The sequence below is a fragment of the Malaya genurostris genome, chromosome 2, assembly GCF_030247185.1.
Source record: "Malaya genurostris strain Urasoe2022 chromosome 2, Malgen_1.1, whole genome shotgun sequence".
Lineage (NCBI taxonomy): Eukaryota > Metazoa > Arthropoda > Insecta > Diptera > Culicidae > Malaya > Malaya genurostris.
In genome coordinates this window covers 334,729,408-334,753,791 of record NC_080571.1, presented here as the reverse complement: position 1 = coordinate 334,753,791, position 24,384 = coordinate 334,729,408, and the positions used below count along the sequence as shown (strand labels likewise).

The 24,384-nt window shown below is 37.3% G+C and overlaps 1 protein-coding gene across 1 annotated transcript in view; it reads left to right on the top strand.

The window, feature by feature from the left end:
- Nucleotides 1-904: 904 nt before the first annotated feature.
- LOC131431662 (guanine nucleotide-binding protein subunit alpha homolog) overlaps nucleotides 905-24,384 on the top strand; it is a 59,872-nt gene continuing 36,392 nt past the window's right edge. Inside the window, exon 1 of the mRNA XM_058597508.1 lies at nucleotides 905-1,697. Within this exon, the coding sequence (XP_058453491.1) occupies nucleotides 1,497-1,697 (201 nt within the window). The 5' untranslated portion in view covers nucleotides 905-1,496. The remainder of the gene's footprint in view (nucleotides 1,698-24,384) is intronic.

The window sequence follows — 24,384 nt, the reverse complement described above, 5'->3', positions numbered from 1 at the left end:
ATTCCCGTCCGACACAACGAAGAAATCGTTTTTAACGGCACATAATATAACATTTTTCCGATCATTAGAGTCCACACTCGAAATTTAAATTTACAGACATATTTTAGATTATATCCAGCTTTAATCGAACCCAAAATCTTTTATAGCTCTCTGAAAATACCTCTTCCTTTAAATTGTTTGTTTATTTATTTTGGGATCCTTGGTAACAAAAGTTCATAGTACCTTAAACAGTGTTGCTTGAGAAGATTATTTTTATCATTATCAAGGGGTTACTATATTTGTCGTAACTGGCGGTAAATCGTTAACAGACAATTTTAGTGCAGATTTATCTTCGGAGTGCCTGGTCGTGTCGTCGGTTTAACATTTTCAAAAAAACATATTTCTTCTTTTATAATTTATTATAATGAAACATTTCAAGAATGTTTTTTCAAGTTTTGAAGTCAAGTCAGTCAATCGAAGCAGAAATCTTGGGCCTGTACGCCGAGCTCTTGCTTCTTCGTAGAATGAGATAGCCATAGATAAAGGTCCATAATTTCCAGAGTTTAGTTCCAATAGGCTTGGAAATTTCACAGAAAATTCTTGAAATGTTTTACTATATAGAAATATTAAGAAAATAATAAATGATTTGTCAAAAGTGCCCCTTAAAAATGTGTTCAAATTATCAAGCATCTCCTGTATCTCGTTCCGTTCAAATAGATTCCATCTCCTGCTGTCAAGCGGTGAGTCGAGTTGTGCCAGTCCTGCCAGTGAATGAGTGAGCTCTACCTTCTCTCTCTCGCTCTGTGACCACTTGCAAACCGAGTTCATCACACGTATGATAAAGCCTGCTCGAATTTTACACATTGCGTTTCCGAAACAGCTCGAGAAGCACTTGCTCTCTCAGCAGTTAGTATACGTGAAAGAGCTCTGCTCGGTCGGTGTTGATATCGGTTGGCTCGTAAGAAATTTTGCAAAAATTGGCGTGTTTTCGGTCGAAATCGTTGGTCAAAGTGTTCGGAAAGCATAGTTCAATATGATTTCCATTCGATTTGAGTGGAATTCGTTCGATTTGTAAAGTTTTCTTGCCGAAATTACGCGATTCGAATTATCTTTGTGGTTCTTTTTTCGGGGACGGGTTTCCTTTCGCGAGAGTGACGTTTCTCGATTCACTTCGACGGGTGTTTATTCTATGTGAGTGTATGTGTGTCTGTATAATCGGATGGAATGAAGTTATACACAAATCCAAATGCACAGGGGAAAAGTTTTTGATTGCATTGCTCAATAGAGATCGCGGCGAAAGAGCTCGAATGCCAGTGTAGTGAAGGAAGAAAGCGGAATTCTTTTCGAGGTGTGACTACTCGAATGTTTGTTTTGGCTGCGAACAGCGGATCGTGTTTCAGCGTATGAGAAGAAGATCGATCTCACGTAAACGTGAGCAGTGAATTGCACGGAAAGGCAAAATTGTGTGCGTAGAGTGATGGTGCTAGTCTGATGTTGATATGTGATGCGATTTAAAAATGGCTACAGCAAATAACCGTAGGCGCGGAGGTGGCGGCGAAGGCGGCTCATCAAAGCTGTCCTGTACTCGGTCCTGCTGTGGGGATTTGTTCGGATATCTACTGCGATTACGGGTAAGCCCGGAGGAACTCGAACAGCGATATAAGTCCCAGGAGATCGACAAATTTCTGGAGAAGGACAAGCATGCCTTCAGAAGACAGGTACGAAAATGAGAAATGGGCGGGGAAGCGCTGGTCCAAATCGCACTGTTGTTTTTGACGTATTTTGAATTGGGTGTCTGTGCACCCAGATATTGATATTGACTGAAGTTAAAGAATTAATATTCATAATGTTCCAAATACTAGATTGGTATGGATTTCAAACTAGATTATCATAAATAAAAACAAATGTGTCATCTGCATGTTTAAAATGTAGATCAGCAGAAAAGAAAAATATGTTTTTTCAACATTTGAATGAAACTCAGATTGGAATTCGCAACACTGCTGCTCGATGTTTCGTACTCCACCAACACCATCACAGCTTGTTCATTCGGTTGGTCGGTTCTCTTTCTCTTCTGTTCGAATTGGCCCATCTGTGTACGGTGTAGGGTAATGAATGAGACATGCTGAACATCATCCAAACATATTTTGACGTTGCTGTCGGGCTTTTGCGATGAATGTTTGTTATGTGCGCGAAATATCGAAAGCGAACCCAATCTTTCACCGCCCATCGCATCGCATCGCATACCCGGCTGCGCTCTCGCAATGTGCGAAATTGTTCCGAACATGTTTATAATAGTCTCTAATTGCCATTTAGATATGGCAGGCTCCACTTGCCTCTGCTACCAAAGTAGTCAACTTGTGCTTGTCCTGATGGTGCTTTAATACAGCCTTAGGGAGGTTGTTGGAAACTTTCCTTTATTATGGGGTTGAATAACTCTATTTTTTTGCCCTATGCTGCCCACGGAGCGGCCGATCATTATTAGGCTGACAGACTAATTAAAGCATACGCTCGAATGACGTTTTCTCTCTGTCAGTCGTCTACTTACATACGTGGGCAAACACACATGGAGATTGGTAGCTCCGTCTTTGTTATTATCATGCTGTCGCGAACGATCGCGGCCGTGCTGTACTGCGGATCGCGTATGATGCAAGATCGAACAGGAACTAAGCGGTGTGATGTAAACAAGTTTACTGGGTCACAATGGTTGGGTAGATCTGTTGGTGGGTCAATTCGGATTTTCCCGTTTTACGTGATACGAACGATACTTTGTGAGAAAACTACTGTTACGATGTCAATGGCCTTTGTTTCGGTTCCGTTTTCGGGATTAGTCACGGGCAGTCAGCATCGGCTTGGGACGGCAGCCGGATTAATACATTTGGTGAAATATCATGATTCAACAAGTTGGAAACAGTTTCACAAAACTCGCGTATATCTACTCGACCATCTACTCAGACCAATTGAAAAACTAAATTTGTTTATTTTCAACTCACTCATTTTAGCGAATACATAGAAGAAGATTGTTTGTCTGAAGGGTGAGGTCAATCCAACCTGTTGTTTAGCGTTCTACAAGTTGTTTGACTGCCTACTCACATTATTCGTCGTCTCTCGAGTCCCAGCAGCGATGACATTTGATATGAGTGTTATCAATTTCGTCACGTTCGTTCGTCATGTATATCAACTGTTGTACCGAAAACTGTTTACGTCTGGATGCGTCTGTGAATGAGAGGTTAATTCCGTTAACACCAGCTGACGTCAATTCAGTCAAGTAGAGTAACTAATCAAAAGTTTTAACTTGTGCTTCATCAAAATGCAAATCAAGATGATTTCACTCAAAAATTGAACGTGCTATTTTAAAGCCGAATTTTCGGAATTATGTTTTCAAAAATAATGAACCGGTCTTGTAAGTCATAATTACTTCATTCAAGGTCGTTATAAAAAAAACTAATAATCATATTCCTACGACCCAGAAAAATGTATCAATTTAATTGAAAACTGCTTCTGAGATTGATTTTATAATGAAAATGTTATTTTTTGGTATTGTCAAATAAAATTGTAGCAAAGTTTTCAATTTTTAGTTCTTAGAATATTTCGATTTCCCAGAGAAGGGGCTGGGGTCCACTAGGAGATTGATAGTACCTATTAGCTCTCTCCGGACAGTACCAGCCTAGATGCCGTGTGGAATCCGGCGAAAAAAAAACGAACCAAGGATAGATCCACTGGGTTCCTGCTTCCATGTCGTAAAAGGCAACAATTGCAGGAGTTTCTTTTTCCTTTCAGTTATCAGATATTTTCAATGTTTCACTTCTGATTACTCTATTTTACTGCACTATCTCTTCATTCAACCTATCAATTTCCGTCTAGCTTCAGAGAAAAGTTTTATTTAGAATGTTTTCTTCTTCCATACTTGATATTAATATTTCAAACAATAAATCAATATTTTTCTCGGTAGCCGGCTGCCCAGATTAACCAATATAACCAATTAATAATTTTAATAAATAATAAAGCGGAAATAATACAGAATCAAGACGCGCGTGAAATCTGTTGACCTTTATTTGGTGATTTAAAATGATTTTATAACAACTGTTTAGAATATTTCAATGCAATGAATCAACTATTTTGTCTAAATGTCATTCACTCGTTTATTTTGTATCACGTAATTTCATTTATAAAACCTGTTTTAATCCACCTAGTGGTGTAATGATGCCTTTCTCATGTATATAATTTTGTGGTATTCTATTCAAAATTTTTCTCTTCGATTTTTGAAAGAAACCAAGAGATTGTTTGTGCATAACATACAGAATAAAACAGTGCTTTGATTGCGTAGGTCATCCTTAAGAAAACGAAGTGGGTTCACTATTATATGCACTTCCGGCATCAGAACCCGAGAACCGGTATAATCAAAGTCGGTTCGTACGGCCACCAACTAGCATGACATACAAACTCTACTAGTACGCACTCTAAATTACGATTTAAATGTTTGTTGCTTTCGAAAATATGCAGTAATTTTTGGTAGAACCATAAGACCTTTAAATTGACCCTAAGATTGAGAATAACGGTTATGGGTCCAGTTTAGAATTTTTTTTACGGTTTTTATTCCGCCGGCTTAAGTGACGGTGTACAATATTGAACACATTTTACCCTATAACTCCGGAACCGGACGTCGGATCCTTATAAAATTCAGGAATTCCATATGGGTCCGGAAGACCTTTCATTTAAATCTAAGTTTATGGAAATCGGTCAAACCATCGCTGAGAAAAGTGAGTGAGATCCATTTTGGTATATATGACCTCTATTTCCGGTACTTCCGGAACCGGATACCGGGAACCAGGATAGCCGGAATCGGTTTGTTCAGTTGCCTACTGATAATGACTATCGATTTGTGTAGTTTTGAGACCAGTTTAGAATTTTTTTTTGCGTTTAAGTGACGGTGTACAATATGTAACACACTTTACTCTATAACTCCGGAACCGGAAGTCCGATCCAGTTGAAATTCAGGAATTCCGTATGGGACTATGAGACCTCTCATTTGAATCTAAGTTTGTCAAAATCGGTTTAGCCATCTCCGAGAAAACCTAGTGAGATTATTTGACACACATACACACACACACACACACACACACACACACACACACACACACACACACACAGACATTGCTCAGCTCGATGAACTGTGTGGAATGGTATATGACACTTGGCTCTCCGGGCCAATTTTCACTAGTCGGGTTTTCAAGTATTTGCATAACCTTTCTATAAGAAAAAGGCAAACATAGGGTAGTTTTTTTACTTTACCTTACCTTTTTACTTTACCAATACTGAAATTTTTACTAACAAATATTCTTCTCCCATGACACTTGTGGAGTGCGCAGTTGGCCTCTAGTAACAACAAGTGTTGGACTAACATCCCTTCCCATTCCTTAGACGATCTACGTTCGGGCCTGGCCGGCGTCGGTACTTATCAATGAATTCTGGGATTACCAGAAGATGTACTTTGAAGGATGATTTACCAGTCCCAGGTCGGATCATCTAGAAACTTCCTGTACAATTTCAGCTAATCCCGATCAGTAACGGAGTAGCAACCAGGGGTGGTCGCTCAAGCTCAAGAATATTTCGATTGCCCAGAGCACTCATTGTAATCAACGTTAAAATCACAACTTCAATATCGTTTGAACAGCTCAAAATGATAGTTTCATCTACATTTTGCGTCTCATATGCTTCCAGGAGCAATCGATGGGTATCAGTTGCACTTTGATTCCTATTAAATAATATAAATAGTATTTTGTTTTGTAAATGTGGCTTTTTAGTTAAAAAGTTGCCGTGATTTTCTTTGAAAAAAGCACACCTGGTAATTTGTTTGCATGATAATCTTGTATGGTATGATGATTGGTTCGGTTTAATCGTACACTTGTCGCTTACAATAATTTTATACTATCTCATTATTGAAATTGAACGTTCGAACAGTTGTATGTCTTTCTTGCTCTTCATAACTAAAAATTAAATCATCGTGTAATAATTAATAACGCACCTTTCTATTTTCTTTAAAACAATTTGTTTTCTAGTTTATTGTTTTGCTTTCTTTCTTCCTTTGCCATAGAGATATGACTATAATTGCATTGCGTGGCGTCCGAGCACGGCTGAACATGTTCGGTTATTCCGTTCAATTAGGCTGTTTCTTAGTGTTTTTCACACACAGGATAGTTTAATTGTTAGAACGTTTTTTCAGAAGGGAATTAATCAAACACGCGGTTCTTATACTTCGCTTAGCATCGATATTTTTCCATATGGATTGCACTAAGCAGGAGTTTCGAGCTTGTAAAGTGATATTGCAGCTTAGCCTCTTGTAAACGTTGCCTGGCATGAATTCTTTTTATAGTAAGTTTTGTCCCTTTGATAATTTTCTACCACTTTTCAACAAACCTTTTCGACAGCACTTTGAGCTCGCGAAATTTATTCAGGAAAAACTAGTGCTGGCTTCGTTTAACATTGGCCAAAAATTAGATTGGAGATTCGATTTGACTTGGTTAATGCTTATTTACGAAATCAGATCAAAGGAGCGCGACTGGGAATTGGACCCACACGAACCGTACAAAATTTAAACATGCACGGAGTTCTGCTCAATCCGGTTGCAATCGGATGTGTGTTTCATCCTATCCAGAGTATTTCAAATGACAGAACGATTTGTTTGGTCTTTCGTTGTGAACCACCTATTGGTCCTCCAACATTTTGATGCCCTATGGAAAAAAAAGATTTGTCAAATCCTTCAAAATAGACTTCCGTTTCTGCAATGACCTCAGCATTCGACGAAAATTTCTTTCCCTGGAAAAGCCCTTTTCAGGTTTGGAAATAGAGAATAGTCGCTGAGGGGCAGGTCTGGCCTTCCCGTGGTTGGTGGGCTTGACGGTATTGCAAACATCATCAAATACAATCAATTACAGTTAGAATTTAATAAGATATATGTTACAGCTTTAGCTTAATTATTGAATTTAATGAATGAAATACGGAACGTCTTGAATAAGATATTGATTGCATTGCGCTCCAAACATCCGGGGTTTGGAGAGGCTGGTAGGGCTTAACTGAGTTCTGTTTTATGTTTCATTTTCATACTACCGGCCCTTATTACCAGTATGAAGTGGAAATGAAATGGAGGGAACGTATCCCAATTGGGTTTTCCACGATGACAACAAATGAATGGTAAATGCAGTCCATCTTTGACGTTTATTGGTGGTTTGTGTACCATGGAATACTGTGAAATAGAATGTTGTAGAATAGAATAAAATAATACAGACTGAACAAATGAGCAAACCACTGATAGCTGTCAAACGATGTTCATTCAGTTCATTTTGTGATGTTGTGTCGTTTTCATGGGAGACCTGATGGGTGAGATGATCTGTGAGTGAAGTGTAAGAGGAAGTGTATGCAAGAATGGTAATAAAGGCCACCGTTTCAGCTCAGGACTAACGATTGACCAATAGTAGAGAAAAAAGTAGGGTAACGGTACCCTCGTTTATTTCAGCTCCATTAGTCACTAATGGTTTTCGTATATGAGAAAACCATTAGTTAGAGTGAGATCTGTTGTCTCTGATCGATAGATTGACTCCAAAAGTAAGATGAAATTAGGAGCATTCAAATTTTCGTGTCGCTATAACAACAGTATTGAACAATTTTCGAACTGCTTTTTCTGTGGTAGTGCTTCACAAATCCGAAGCAAAGATATTGTATTCGATTTGATCACAATGCATTAATTGAAAGTCGAGTAATCGCTAAAATAACATGGTTACGATGTTTGCTTGTGGAGTACATGTTATGTATGGATGTGTGTGAGAATGTTTTCGTCCATATGTAGATGCATAAAGACTGTCCCAGAAAGTATGGACGCACTTTGATTTCGCTGTAAATAATTCACAAGTGTTAGATATTCAAATTTAATTCGATATACTGATAATATTTGTAGTCTAATATTATCAGAAACAGAAACAGAACAAAAAACACACAACAGAATATTATTCTCAACATTTGCTACTTAGCCATTGTAGACTAGCTGGCGCACCTTCTTGCGAACGTTCATCATTAAATTCCGTAAAGACTTCTTGGCGACAAGTTTTGACACTTTTTTTCCAATCTTTTTCGAACCGTCGAATGGTTTCGGCTGCCGAGACATGATTCCTAAGATGTGCCTTCGTTAATGCCCGAAATTCCTCAATTGGTCGAAGTTGTGGGCAATTTGGTGGATTCATGTCTTTTGGGACGAAAGTGACATTTTTGGTAGTAGACCATTCTACCGTTGATTTCGAGTAGTGGCAAGAAGCAAGATCTGGCCAGAAGACAACAGGATCTTTAGCGTTCTTTAGCACGAAGAACATCTGACTTCGAAGTGCCCACTTTTTTGGCCACAAATGGATCAAGTACCCAACAGGTAAACCCATTTAAAATATTATTATTATTGTTCTTACTATTACCATTATTACATTGCTATTACAATTATTACCACTACATTCCATACAGATCATTACAAGAACCACATACCACAATTTACATTATCACAAAACCAGATCTACGACCATTGTCATTACAAAAACAATAACTAAACTATAAAACACTACCACACATTATAAAGACAATTTTATAGAATCTATTTGAATCAGCACAAAAAAAACAGTGACCAAGGGGGCATTATAGTCTAGGAACGTCTGTGTGTTGATTTAAAATAGAAGCTCATAGAAGCAAATCTTATTAAGGGTCCAGTGTAGAACCGAAGCAAGGGACTGCTGCCACTGTGACTATTTACAAAAAAAAATATAATAGTCGCTGAGGGGCAGGTCTAGAGAATACGGGGAATGGAGGACCAATCCATACCATTCAATTTCACCGTTGCTGTTTTGACAGGACACGAAACTAGACTTTGTCCATAGCTTGATAAAAACTAGAACTCGTCTGACACGATCAGCTGTTATTCAAACACTAGTGGATAGATTGTCATGAAATTTTGTATTGGGCCATTCCATGTAGTAATATATTAAGTAATATATTAAGTTCTAACAACAACAGATCATATTCGATAATTGCTATGCCGCCAAACCTAGAAACCAGGGAAGACAGTAAAATATTGAATAGTTTTCAAATTAATACTAATTAATACGAACCCATCATCATATTTACATCCGATGCCGGTAACCGGCGATAACTTCTTTCCTCCGACTCTGTAACAAAGAAAGTTCAGATAATAAAATGTTTAAAAAATCACCAACCTCGTTTGTTTTGAATTGTTTTCCGGTTCGGAAGTTCGACGAATAGAAACATAAAAATCGAACCACTGACTCCCCGAAAAGAACCTATAAAATCACTAACCACCAGAAGCAAAAGAAAAAGACCGAAAAAAACAAATTCGCCCGACTTCTTTATTCGCTTCGTTTGGACTACTACATCCGGTATCCGGCGGTGATATCGCAACAATCGGTTATCCACAATGAATCCATCGTTGGCGACGGCGGCGACCGACGACTTCGATGTTTCGCCTTCCATTGATGACGTCGTTGTTTGGCCGGATCCGATTTACGATACCGCTTACACTTATGAGACGTGTCTGGGTTCGACCCATCTGTCCCTTCGGGTCTGCTGCTGTCTGCCGAAAAGATGAAAACCGAACGATCCTCGCATGGCCGGGCCCTGCGAATGCAATGCGTTTGTTGTTTTTTTTTGCCGTCGTTGCATTCAGGTTTGTTTTGCTTTCTGCTTACGCGTAGATTTTTAGTATTTTTTTTTATTTCTTCGGATTCAAGTTCAGATGAACTTGTCACGGTTTAATCTTTCGAGAAGTCTCGGGGCACGATTCCGGTGATGCCCACCAACGGGTGCTGGTGAACCGGGTGCGGTATGAATGAGGGCATAACTGCACCGGTTGCATTCGACGAGCCGTGGAAGAAATACAGTCAAAGGGAAATTTATCTCTTCGCCCTTTGTGGTGAAAGGAATCGTTTGCAAAGATATTTTCGCAACGCTGAAGAAAACGACTACGACGAAGACGACGACGACGACGACTGCGAAAGCAGAAATTGCGCTTTAGCTCAGCCAGTTTCATGTTTCCGGATGTATTTAGCCCGGATGCAGGCAATAAAACTTCTACTTTAAAGGTCGCCCCTTTGCGAAATGTACGGTCATTGCGTTTTGAATTAGGTCTTTTGTGCGTGCCAGAGTCAATAAAACGGAGAATTTGCGAGAAAAAAAAGACGAACCAAGACAAGTACGACATGCTGTCTGTGCATTTCACACGGCAGGGCAGTTATTTGGCGATGCTTGGTGAAAACGTGGAATGCATACTGATGCTGTCAATCGTGTGGTTTCAGCACGGTCGTAAAAATAATGTTGTGTAAAATTATCCTGAGGTGAGTCGTAGGTGTCACGCAGTGAACATTTTTTGGGATCGGATAATGATTGAAAATCCGCTGTCATTGAACCACAATAAGTTGTGATAATCCGTTCTGTAATTTTCGTAACATCCTAAAACGCAAAATTACATTTTTTATGGGAACGAAATGCAAAATTTAAAACCTCTGGTAACAGGATTAGGATGACAATCAGTATTTTTTGCTTTCACTTCGTTTATTTCACACACCAATAATTTACTAGTTTAAATCAGGCTGGCATAGTATTATTTCATGATGAGATCAAAGCAACAGCATTATGAAAATCGTGTCCCGCTTTACATATATTTATAAGCTGAATTATCATATTATGTTAGGATGAACTGCTCAGAATAGAATTCAAATACTCTGGCTCTCAACAGGTCTGAAGAAAATGAGAGAATATTAAACGGGATTTGTTTAATGGGGAAGCAGTTTGATAGAATTAAAGTATAACGAAGATTAGCGATTCAAATTTCATATTAACTTGGAGAACATCGTCATTGAGTGATTAAAAGCCTCAGTTCTATGCACTTTTCATAAGATCTTGAAGAATATAAAAAAACAAATCTTTTTATTCTTACTGTTAAAATACCATGAAGCATCGTAGAGGCAACTTATCTAATTAATAGGACGAAATTACCGTTCCGTGTACAATAACATCCTGGAAGATGCTATACTGAATAGATATTTCAACTAGATTTTTTTAATAACTATTTATTGAAATATGAGTTAAAATTAAATTATTAAGATTTAAATTGGGTGTTCAGCCACAAGTGGTGACTTTTCAGCCCTATTATATATATGATTTGGTTATTACCATGAGGACATTATTTGCTTCCGCAATTCTGAGATTTTTGTGTAGGGCAAATTCTAAACCTACTTGTATTGTGTAATGGGGAAAAGGAACTTATATACTAACTTACTAACTAATATAGAGAGCGAATCGATTCAATTGAAGATTGCATCGATTTTTGTCGGAATTTGCTTATAATATTATGTGACATTACATCTAATGGTTCTATATTTGTGAGTCTATGTAACTCATTTGTACTAAACCAGGGAAAACACTCCAAAATCATTTTCAAAATTTTATTCTGAATCCTTTGAAGCGTTTTCTTCCTGATGGAACAACAACTTGACCAAATTGGAACTGCATAAAGCATGGCTGGTCTGAAAATTTGTTTATAAATTAACAATTTGTTTTTTAGACAGAGCTTAGAATTTCTGTTTATAAGAGGATATAAACATTTAATATATTTATTACACTTTGCCTGGATTCCTTCAATGTGATCCTTGAAAGTGAGTTTTTTGTCATACGTTAAACCTAAATATTTGGCTTGATCAGACCATGTCAATTCCAAGCCATTCAATTTGATAATGTGATTATTGTTTGGTTTAAGAAAAGTAGCTTTTGGATTATGAGTAAAGATAATTATTTGCGTTTTTGCTGCATTTGAGTTAATTTTCTATTTTGACAGATAATCTCTGAAAATATTTAAGCTTCTTTGTAGGCGACTGCAGATCACTCTTAGATTTCTACCTGTGGCTAACAAACTTGTGTCGTCACAGAATAGCAATTTCTGACAACCAACGGGTAGATTTGGAAGATCAGAAGTGAAAATATTATACTAGATTGGAGCTACGCTCGAACCCTGCGGAACACCGGCTCGTACGGGTAGCAATTCAGATTTACAATTCTGATAGCTAAGCTGAAGAGTACGATCAGTTAAATAATTTTGAATCATTTTGATCAAATAAATAGGAAACTTGAAATTTTTGCTGTTAAACCTTTGTGCCAAACACTGTGGAATGCTTTTTCTTTGTCTAGAAGAGCAACTCCAGTGGATAACCCAGAAGATTTATTTGATTTTATCATGTTCGTTACTCTGACAAGTTGATGAGTAGTTGAATGTTCATAACGAAATCCAAACTGTTCTGGTATAAATTCTCATTTATATGAGACATCATTCTCAACAAGATAATTTTTTTCAAAAAGTTTACTGATAGAAGAAAGTAAGCTAATTGGGCGATAACTTGATGTTTCTGCTGGATTTTTATCAGGTTTCAGGATAGGAATTACTTTAACGTTTTTCCATCTTTTTCGGAAGTAAGATAATGAAAAACACTTGTTGAAAATTTTAACCAAGAGTCTCAAGGCAACATCGGAAAGATTTTTAATAAGAATATTAAAAATTCCATCATTACCAGGAGCCATTATGTTTTTATGTTTCCTAATAATTGATTTCATCAAAATTCGTCTCAATAATGTCATCTTGTAATAACACTTGAGTTGAAATATGATCATATTTCACTGAGACTTCATTTTCAATAGGACTCACAACGTTCAGATTAAAATGGTGTACACTCTCCAACTGCTGAGCAAGTTTTTGAGCTTTTTCGCCATTTGTAAGCAGGAATTGGTTTCTGAGGTTTCTTAAGAACCTTAGAAAGTTTCCAGAAAGGTTTAGAATATGGTTTAGTTTGTTCAACTTCTTTAGCGAAATTTTCATTTCGCAAAAGAGTAATTCTATGTTTAATTTCTTTTTGTAAATCCTTAACTATGTTTTTCATAGCAGGATCACGAGAACGTTGATATTGTCGTCGACGAACATTCTTCAACCGAATGAGCAGTTGAAGATTGTCATCGATGATAGAAGAATTTAATTTAGTTTGAACTTTGGGAACTTAAAGATTTCTAGCTTCGATAATGTAATGATTCAAATTATCAATTGCAGTGTCGATGTCCGCAGAATTTTCTAAAATAGTTTCATGATCCACATGATTTTCAATGTGAGATCTGTAATCGAACCAATTAGCTCTATGATAGTTGAAAATAGAACTAATTGGATTAATTATAGCTCCGTTGGAAAGTTTGAATTTTACAGGAAGATCATCTGAGTCAAAGTCAGTATGTGTAATCGGTTCACTACAAATGTGACTTTGATCTGTTAGAACCAGATCGATTGTAGACGGGTTTTTCACGGAAGAGGAACAAGTCGGATTACTGGGATGAAGAACTGTGAAGTAACCAGCTGAGAATTGATTATGAAGTATTTTACCATTGCTGTCCCCTATTACGAAAAATTTCAGTCGATATCTTGTGAGTTTTAGCAAATCGCCTTTAAAGAACTTTAATTGTTCCCCGGTGCATTGGAATGGCCAAAATGGCAACTCCACCACCCATTCCAGTAAACCTGTCAATTCGATTAACCACATAATGTGGATTACTTTTCAATTTGATATTTGGTTTAAGAAAAGTTTCTGTCAAAATGGCAATATGAATTTTGTGAACTTTGAGAAAATTATAAAATTCATCTTCACTCGATTTTAAAGATCGAGCATTCCAATTTAAAATATTCAAATAATTATTCAACATCACTGTTAAATTTTAAATTCATTATAATATTATTTGCAAATTGCTATCCGATTTGAAATGCTGCAAAAAGTGATGAAGTCGAATTCATTCGGATGATCATTTGAAAAAGTTGATCTTGTAGGTAGACTGCCATTAGAAGAAGATGATTTGGCCGATCTACCTACTAATAAATTGTTTTCTTTAGAAGATTAACTGCAAGGCGTTCCTGTGTTTTGATTATTTACATTAGAAGAATTAAGTTTTCTACTTGTTACCAAAGCATATCTGTCATTAGAAGAAGATGATGACGAGGTCGATCTACCTGTCAATAAATTGTTTTCATTAGAAGACGAATTGGAAGACGTACCTGTTTTTTGTTTTAAACTCGAAGAAATAAGTGCCTTAGAAGAATTAGGCGTAGCATTTGTAATGGTTTTTTGATTTTCAGGTATGTTCTGTAAATTTGAGGTCGTTGATTTGATTTGTTGTCTAAGCGAACGAGCGTTTAATTTTTTTTTCCCTGACAGGACATTTCAAATAATTAGATTTATGATTTCCATCGCAATTCGAACATGGAAATTTATCAGTGGTTTCATTCATTGGACAAACGTCTTTCGAATGCGATTTACCACAATTCAAACACCGTATATCGATATGACAGTTTTTGGTTCTATGGCCGAAGCCTTGTGTTAAGTTTGCAATACCATTATGCCGTTTATAATGTTCCCAATGAATTTTAATGTGGGAAATGAAACGTACCTTTTCTAAAGTTTTCAAATCGTTTACATCACTTCAATTGAATTGTATTAGGTAAAGTTCATGGGAAATTTCAGAGCGTGGTTTAGAAGTACAATTCGCTCTTTTTTTCATAAGTATTACTTGGGAGGGGGCAAAACCAAGCAATTCTTTTAGTTCCTTTTTCAATTTCATCAGTACTTTGATCATTTGATAAGCCTTTCAAGACAGCCTTGAAGGGTCTGTCTGATTTTTTATCATATGAATAAAATTTATGAAGTTTCTCGGACAAATATCGAATAAGACGTTCATAATCTTCCAATCCATCAACCAAGACTCGACATTCTCCTCTTCGTCCGATTTGAAATGAGACTTTTACTTCCGGGAGAAAAGTAGAAAGCTCAATCCGGAATGCTTTGAAGTCGGAAATCATCACCGTCACTGGTGGCGTCCATTTTGGGAATTTTTGAAGAATTTTCTTCTATGTCGCTACGATCGGATTCAGGAAGAATCTCGTAAATATTGTTAGATGGCATAGAATCAACGGAAGTTATTTGAAAAATGTTCAATAACGGATTGTGATCTATTTCGTATTGAATTATTTTTAGCCTTAGGCTTGTTGCCTTTCCGGTTAGACGCAGGCATTTTTGAAATGAATGAAATTTGAAATTAAATTAACTAGGCTAAATTAGTCTTCAATTAGACTCCTAGTTTATAAAAGTCTTAATAAAGACTGATTAGTTCGAAGAATAGTTCATTGAATAGCTAGCCTTAAAAAAGACTGATTAATTTCGTAGTCTTGAAAAAGACTGATTATATTAGAATATCACCCTTTGTATAGCCTTGAGAAAGGCTGACTACTTGTTAGTCTTTCAAAAGACTGTTAGTGATTCAGGTAGCCTTGAAAAAGACTGAAGCCTTGAATAAATGAAACTCTAGGTAGCCAGAAAAAATTTCCAGGAACCAAGAACTATACGCGTGCGGTGCGAACGACTGTTCAACACCGACTGATATTTCAACTAGATAAAGACCTCAATCACACCGTTTAAATGGTTGAAGGAAAACCACAACTGCCAACGAATAACGATTTTTTGTTATAATAAACGGTATTATTATAACGTTCCTTTGTTTATTTAGGACAATGGGAGAGCCCACTGGAGCTAGTTTTTGTCGAATCTGCTCACCAACAAGCATGAAACCATGAACTCAACGATAACTAATAAAGTGCAATTGTTTGAAAAAATAAAAGATGGGCGGCTGATACCAGTGACATACCTGAATGGCATGAATGCGATTGAACGTTTGCGGTTCAATGTATAGGGTGCTAATGTTACAAGTGTCAGTAGGATCGTAGCATCAGCCATGTAATGATTCTGCACGCTATAAATCGGTTGAGAAATCTATTGAAACAGAAGGTCAAATTCCATAAAAGGAATGTAATACCAAGGCTTTGCTTTGGTGTTCTACAGTGTTTGGCGGATTTGCCTTATTCGGTACAAAAACAACATCGTTGGCTTCGTACCATTTCATTGTCGGTTTCGCGCAATGGCACGATGCCAGATCCGACCAACACAGATTATCACCTCCGTATCACAAACGGAATATAATAGCAAGCTTTGTTTTAAATACGACGTGAACATTTCATAAGGTTACATAAACCAATGAGAGTTTCTTTTTTTACTTTCTCTTTCGTTATTAACTCTATCAACATCAAAACTATGGTTTTTAGGTAAATCAATTTTAAATTTTTTTTAGTCGATAACAATTTTCTTCAGTAGTTTTACTCGTAAATTTGAGTGATTTTGTGGAAATCACTAGTACTGCATTGTAGCATATGTCGTTCTTCCACTAGAACTATTTGAAAAAAAAAGTTTTGAAAGTTTGGCCCTTTTCAAAATACAGTCTAAATAAATTTTGGAAAAACAAGTTATGCAAAGTGGCCTTTGTGACGAAGTCTATATGTCCAGATAAATTCATTTAAATCTGAGAGAGTGTTGCCAACTGCGAATACGATTTGACGGGAAATTCGTCGTGTGAATCATGTAAGCTTTCACATCTTTGCTTCTATAATTGTTCCGATGCACGTTCCGATATTCACGTCAAACATATATGGCTCAATGATATGTCCGGCCGCAGAGCTGCGCACGGGGCCAGTTAAATCAATACTAGCATTCACTGAAGGAAAAGACTCTCTTTAAATACTTCGTCAACACACGTTAACAGTCGATAAGGCGGATCTTATGGAAAGATAAAATTATAATAATACTGATACTAGCTTTTCAATGAAAGATAACAACAAAAAGTTCTCGATGCTCGATTTTTAGATTTAGAAATAATTTTACCTCCAGTACGACTATCCTAAACAAATAACAATGCCAGTGACAGAATGTGTAAACTCGTTGATTCTTTACCAACAAACTCAAAAAGAAATGAGTAAATTTCAAGCATGATTTTTTATACTCATCCAGTTGAACAACGGGACTGACTGGTATCTGACTACATCAAAACCATCGCCCAAGTGCGAGAAAGGCAAGCAAGCATGATGAGTTTGCCTCTTTGATTCCAAAACTATTTCTATTTCTAGTTATCTTCCACTGCAAGAAATTTTATCATATATTGCTGATCATATTTCCGATGGTATGGAGTAAAAGTGATGTTAATATATTTCATGTTACTCGAAATATTTGCGATAGAAAACTAATCGCCCCGTGGTAAAGCAATTCGTATTCAAGTAAACAAGTTACATTTTCTTTATTTAAATTATATAGCTTTGAACTCTGTGGTCATTCGCCGCCTAGGCCATCAAAACTTTCTAACCCGATATTCGGGAACGAGAATCGAACTTAAGGATCAAATGTTAACCAATTTTACTTGTGTTGGTAATTTATGTATTACGTACATTTTATTTGCACGTATGTCATAGATTTATGTATTTATACATGCAGTGCAACCAGTTTATCAAAGTGGCTTGAACGATTGAGTTTCAAACCATCTGTTTTAGCCAAGGCTGTGTGAAAAGCGAAGATTTCACCTACTATCATGTTAGGTGTTTTTGTCGTTTTTGAAGATCTTCCCTGTTTTCCGTAGCTTTCCCTTCATCATCGCCTATAGAGTTTGATGTTGGCGGAGTTCTTTCCTGAGTAGACGGTTCAATGAATAGGGCACTTATGAACCAGAAATTCTAAGGAATTCTAAGTGTTTGTAGGATCGTAGCACCATCCATGCAATAGTTATGTACGCTATGAATCGGTTAAGAAGTCTATTTAAACAGAAGGTCGAGTTCCACAAAAGGAATGTAATAACAAGGCTTTGCTTTGGAGTTCTACAGAGTTTAGTGGATTTGTCTTATTTGGTACAAAAACAACATCGTTGGCTCTGTGCCATTTCATGGCCGGTTTCGCACAATGGCTCGATACCAAATCCTACCAAAATAGATTATCACCTTCGTAGAACCAAAAGAAAGACAACCGGCACTCCGGGCGACATTTTTCTGTATATATTTGGTCGATCGGCCATTATGTAGGGCTGCTACACCAAGTATTTCTTGGAATAATATTAACCCTGCTTATCCAAATATTGTGAAAAACGGATTATTTAGAGGTTTGGAATAAAACCATTTTTGCACTAAGAGCACAGTTCGACTAGTCAGAGTAAAACTGAACTGCAAAGCTTAAAATAACAATTCAATTCGATCCGATTCGAAGACATTGCGGCATTGTTTCGCAAATAGTGTTAACTTTACATATTCTTAGCGGCACAATATGAACTGTTAAGATGGTAATTTGAACTGGTCTGCACCGGCGAGTCAATGACAAAATGTACACACACAGACGAACATTTTCACCGAATATGAAGAATCAGTTGAATATTAATGAAAACAATTACCTCTCGAGTGGGGCGAACGGCAAACAAAGCAAATCGAAAAATAATTTACTCGTGAACAACATTGATTATTTGGTGCCGATTTTTCAGGTATAAATAAAGGATATAAATAATAAGTAATTTGTCAGTTTGAAAGAAAGAGAATTCGAAAACGATTTAATGGCTTCTAAACGGTCGAACACTTGAATTCCTTCGATGTTTAAAACTGTTGATCTAAAGCATGAATTGAATAATGCTGGTCTCACCTACTTGTGGATTGCGATTTTCGGCGAGTTCCGTACAACTCACAAGAAGAAATATTCAAACCATCGTCCGAGTAAGAGAATGGCAAACACACGTTACGTATTTTGTGAATACTAAAACTGTTACAAAGACGAAACTCTTCATTGAGAATTAGTGAAAATATAAAAAGAGAAAAAATCCTAAAAACCTGACTTTGATTTTACTTTTCGTCTTCGACTTATCAGTGCGTAGCAGTTTATGTTCAAGATGCTACTTACAAAATTACTTGAGTAATGTCTAAACTCACGTCTCAGGCGAAACAAGTTTCCCCTTTAAATTACCTTTATAACCTTCCTGAACGTGAGAAAATTGAAGCGACGTCCAGAAAATGCTGCCAAAAAATAGAGTGAATATTTAGGAATAACCTTACTATTTAATGAATAAGCATCGTAATGGGTCGAATGATTTTCTCGGATGAAGCCACTTTGTGGAGGGTGGGTTAGAGTGAAGCGTGTCTGGTTGAGAAACATTACCTCCGAGCGGGAATTTTGTTGCTTGAAGCTTCCCATACAGTACTTTATTGAAGTGAAAGTGCTCGAAATCTACAAGCCAAGCCATGTGAGTCGACCGAGATTACATTTTGAGCTGATAACAGAAATTGTGTCCTTCAGATAAATATGTTCATTACTTCCGAAATACTCACGCGGTTTTTCTTGTGGAACGGATTGTAACAAACTTCTTTCGTATAGCTTAATCGACCACTCGATTGCTATTTGGTTACTGGCCAGGATCAAGCCATAGATCACGATAAAATCTGAACAGACTAAATTTGGAATAAAACAAATTTGCTGTTAACTCTATACAAGACGCATTTTTTATGCATTTAATTGTGCATTATTAGTCATCTTAAAACTAATTATAGTTGCCTAATGGACTTCATATTCATATTCCAAAACATCTTTGACGTAGTGACAAGATACCAAATCTGTCCACAATAGCCAGGGAGCGTCATGGCTGCATAGGAATGATAATAATCGCTTATTCAGGCATTCTTCGCGGTATATTCTCTTGTTTGCCATTCCTGTAGTTATGGCGATTTGACTTGCTCGCCCACAGCTGCATATTGCCTGCCGAACCAAATAATTTTTAGGAAACGACCTTTTTCTTCGTCCTGAAATGCTGCTCTACGCCGTTCTGTTGCATGGCAGTATTTAGAACCATTCCGGGATGCTTCTTAAAGTCTTCCAACACATAAGTTTCATCGTCCATTATCATGCAGGAAAACCTCGTTAAATATTCGCGGTACACCTTGCACATTCACATTCTGTTTATCATTACGGTTTGGTACAGTTTTTACCTTGAACGACTTCTAGTCATAGTTCGTACCGAAAGATCTGATATTTACTCATCTTCGCTTCCTTCTGGTGATTTCTGAGACCCGTTTTTGAAATACTACCAGCCAAACTTTTTTGCAAGTTTTCTTACTGACAAATCCGGATTTTCAAAGCGACCGCACACAATTGCTTTTCGCATTTGCTCTTCTTTTGACGCCATCTTCGATCTGAAAGCTTGTAGTATCACCAAAAATCGATTTTACGCAATGAACAGACATACTTCCGTATCAGTCTGCAAAATATTTCCCGTATTGATGAAGTATTTCTAGAGATATATGTATTTAATATTTAGAGGTGTTCAAATTTTGCCGTGATTCGATTACAAATCCTTGCCGGAGCCACAATTTTATATGGTACGAGAAGGGCAAGTGTTATACCAGTCCGAGACATCGATTCAAGTCGAAACATTTGGTAAGAAAGCTATGGTCTGGCAAGCAATTTGTAGCTGCGGTAAGATTTCGAAACCCTTCATCACCACTGCTTCAATGAACAGCGAAATATACATCATGGAATGTTTACAAAAACGACTTCTACCCACGATTCGAAGCCACAAGGACCATGTTGTCTTCTGGCCATATCTTGCCTCACAAAATTCTGAATAACTTGGAAACTTTAAAGATTTCATGTCTGTTCATGAAAGATTTGCCTAAAAAAGAGCTTTCTCTTTCCATTTGAAAGCTTCAGAAAACTATGCGGCCGTTCCTTTCATACATCCGGCATAATGGCAACCCTGGTAACGAGCTGCAAGAAACATTCCATCCGCGATGTACGAACAAATTCTAGCACACAAACGATCACAAATTACCAGCCAGCGGCACTTACTCCTTTCAACAACGCTCGATGCGAGTCAACCAACTTTCAATAAGCTTTCTTCACCTTGTCCGAGAGTCTGGATTTCCCATTTTGCTGTAATTAACATTGTTTACATGTGGTTTATCTCCAACAAAGAGTGGTGATCTCGTGGTGGCCGCGAGATGAACGAGACGACGAGCGGGGTTTGAATCTGTGAACTGCAAGACTACTGTTTTTTTTCTCGTTTTCACCGCATATTTGGCAGATTCATTGATGGTAGGTAGCGAGATTCAGACGAATCTGTTCAAAAGATAACTGAACCACTAAATAAATCGGTGGGTCAATGTCAGTCAATATGCCACCGATTCCTCAATTATTTAGACGGGAATGGTGCTGCGCATTCCGGATCTTAATCGGATTCAACCAATCTTATTTTGTTATTCTCATGAGATTTATAGGAAATATGCAAACGCAAGCTAGTTTTTTTTTACTTTGGCCTACTTTGACCATCATTAATCATTTATAAATACAGCATTTTTGCATATTGTTCGATTTGTCGCCATTCGACTGTTAAATCGTGGTGGCATGGAAACCTGGACTTGTGTGCGCCAGCTTTTTCTAAGCACGTTGATAATAAACTTCCTGATTATCGCCCTTTTTTCGTACTCTCTGAGGAAACAAATTATACCAAGGAATCTGTATTGAACAAACACACATCGTCGTCATCACAAACAGCTGTTAGTGAGAGCAGTAAGAGATATGATAAATGTAGGGGCTATTTGCTCGCTAATGAACCAATTGCACGGAAACGAAAGTCGGTCACTAGTCTGTATGGTATTTGAAGTGTGAACCGTGAAGCTTGATTTGAGCGCCCATTCGCACTGACTACAGGAGGTCCTTTCACTTCGCACTAGATCGATATATGGTTTGACCGTTGACCGGAGGGCGTTTCCATCATTTTTCTGAATTCTTGAAAACGCGCGTTACTCTATGTTTCTATCCAAAATATACTGACACACATATACAGGTTTACGCTGGTGGGACGTTTAGTTCAAATTGTAATTGAGCTATTCTGTAAAGAATCGATAATGGCAGGAAACGATTCACACTGATTTTTACCTATTGGTGGTCGAATCTGTAGTAAATACTGTCCCAGAAAGTATGGACGCAACCAAAAACCGCTGCCATTTCGCAATGGTTCAGAATCTGTCCATTTTTATGGCTGCATCCTGTTGTTTACACTTTTCTCTAACCAATTGTGCAGTTGTTTATTCGTTTTCATTAGTTTGTTTCGAAATGCGTGGAATTTCAGCAGAACAACGTCGAAAAATTGTGTACAAATGGTGCACAGAACGCGGACTGTCACTGAGAAAGATAGCAAAAATGAAAGGAGTAAGTGAAAAAGCCGTGCGAAATGCAATCAGGAAGTTCGGTGAGGATAACACCTTTGAGGATAAAACCGAAAACGGGTCGAAAAAAAGGTCCTGCTAACCCTCAGGTGGATAAACGTATACTGAAGGCGTTCGAGCAAAAGAAGGAGGTGTCAGTTCGGGATGTGGTCAAAAAAGTGGGCACTTCGAAGTCAAATGTTCTTCGTGCTAAAGAACGTTTGAATCTTCGAACCTATAAGAAGCAGAAACAACCAAAACGTAGTCCGAAACAAGAAGCATCGATCAGGCCAAGGGTTCGAAAGCTGTACAGTACGATTCTTGCTGGAAATTTGCACTCATGGACGACGACACCTACGTGAAACTCGATTACAAATCCTTGCACATCTTAGGAAACAAGCCTCGGCAGCCGAAACCATTCAACAGTTCGAAAAAGATTAGAAAAAAATGTCAAAACTTGTCGCCAAGAAGTATGTACGGAATTTAATGAGGAACGTTCGCAAGAAGGTGCGCCAGCTAGTCTACAATGGCTAAGTAGCAAATGTTGAGAATGATATTCTGTTGTTGTAGTCTAATATTATCAGTATATCGCATAAAATTTGAATATCTAAAACTTGTGAATTATTACACCATTAGGTGATTGAGGGATAGGTTTTTTTTTTAATTTGAATTTTAGTAAATTGAAACGACCCTTTCATGTGTATATAACGAGACGCAAATTAGCATAATTTTTTATAGTGTGTAGGTTTAAGAAAAAGCTCAAATATGTGACTGTATCTAACCATCATTTTTATCTTCTTTACAAGTTTTCGCTTCAGAATGCTCTCGTTTGTAGTATTATACTTAGCAAAGAAATGATTTTGGCAGCATTTAGAATCAAGTAAACTTTCAGAAAAGTTACGTTCTTAAATTAAGCTTTCGTAAATCGTTTTAAAAGATGTTATATTTTTCCAAAATTTCACGTTAGAATCGAAATGTTGTTCCACAAAAGGTATCATTTTGTTCCATTTTTTAGGCGAATAATAAAAAAAATCCAGCGCATAATAAAAAAAAATCCAGCGCACTGCCTCGCTTCACCTGAATTGATGAGTTTTACGCTAAAAGCGCTCTGCGTCGTTTCTAACGAGTGATAATCGATTGGTGTCATGTCAAGGTGCATCGAATATTCCATCTACTATTGACAATTTTTTATTGGAGTTGCAATAGGGGGCCGAGCGTTGTCATGATGAAAAATACTCGTTTCGAACAAATTAGTTGGGTTCAATAAAACGATCCTTTAATGGCTTGATCACTCTCCAAAGTAGTTGTAAAGTTTTTGCTGGAGAAATCTACTTTTGACCGGAGCTCCTTAGACCCCTTAGTGTTGTATACCATTCTACTCAATTCGACGAAACCGAAAAATGGCAGTGCGTGTGTTTCATTTATCCGCTTAATTTTCTCCGAGATGGCTGACCCGATTTCAACAAACTTCTTCTCGTTTTAAAGATATTATTGGACGTGGAACGAGTTCGAAAATCAAATGGCTTACACATCCAGTTCCAAAGATATGACAGAAGAAGTTATGTAACCGACAAACCGCACTTTTTCTATCCGCTCAATTTTCTCGGAGAAGGAAGATTCAACGTTAGCATTCTTAGGCCCATACGAAAGCTACCGTTATATAATTGATCAAGTTCGAAGATTACATGTCTAACACCTCCGGTTCTGGATATATAATCGTATAAATGACGTTACCAACAAATAGCGTTTTTTATTTATTTTTTTATTTATTTTTTTTTTAATTCATCTATGGTCACTTTTAAATGTATTATTGCTCATACATTCGGTCTCTGGAATGTTGCCACATGTGTGACGTGAGCACTGAAGCACGCTTTTGTGAACTAAACGAATCAATCTATCAGGTGTACAACTTTGCTTCCGCCGTTTTCCGATAGGTGGCTGTACCGGCTGAGGCTGGTTAAAATACATAGATGATAATGCCTTTAAAGTGAGTGTGTACAGTGCCTAACGAATTGTCATCGTCGTTTCAGTGACAGTTGTTCTTGTTTTCGTATTATTCACGCTCGAGAATGTCTGTTTATGTGCCCCATTCTCGTCATTTGCGGGGAGTTTTACTTTTCTGTTACAATTCGAAAAAAATGCAACTGAAGCGCATCGAATGCTTTCAGAAACTTACGGTGATGCTGCTCTGAGTAAAAGAACGTGTCGGGAGTGGTTTCAACGTTTCAAAAATGGTGATT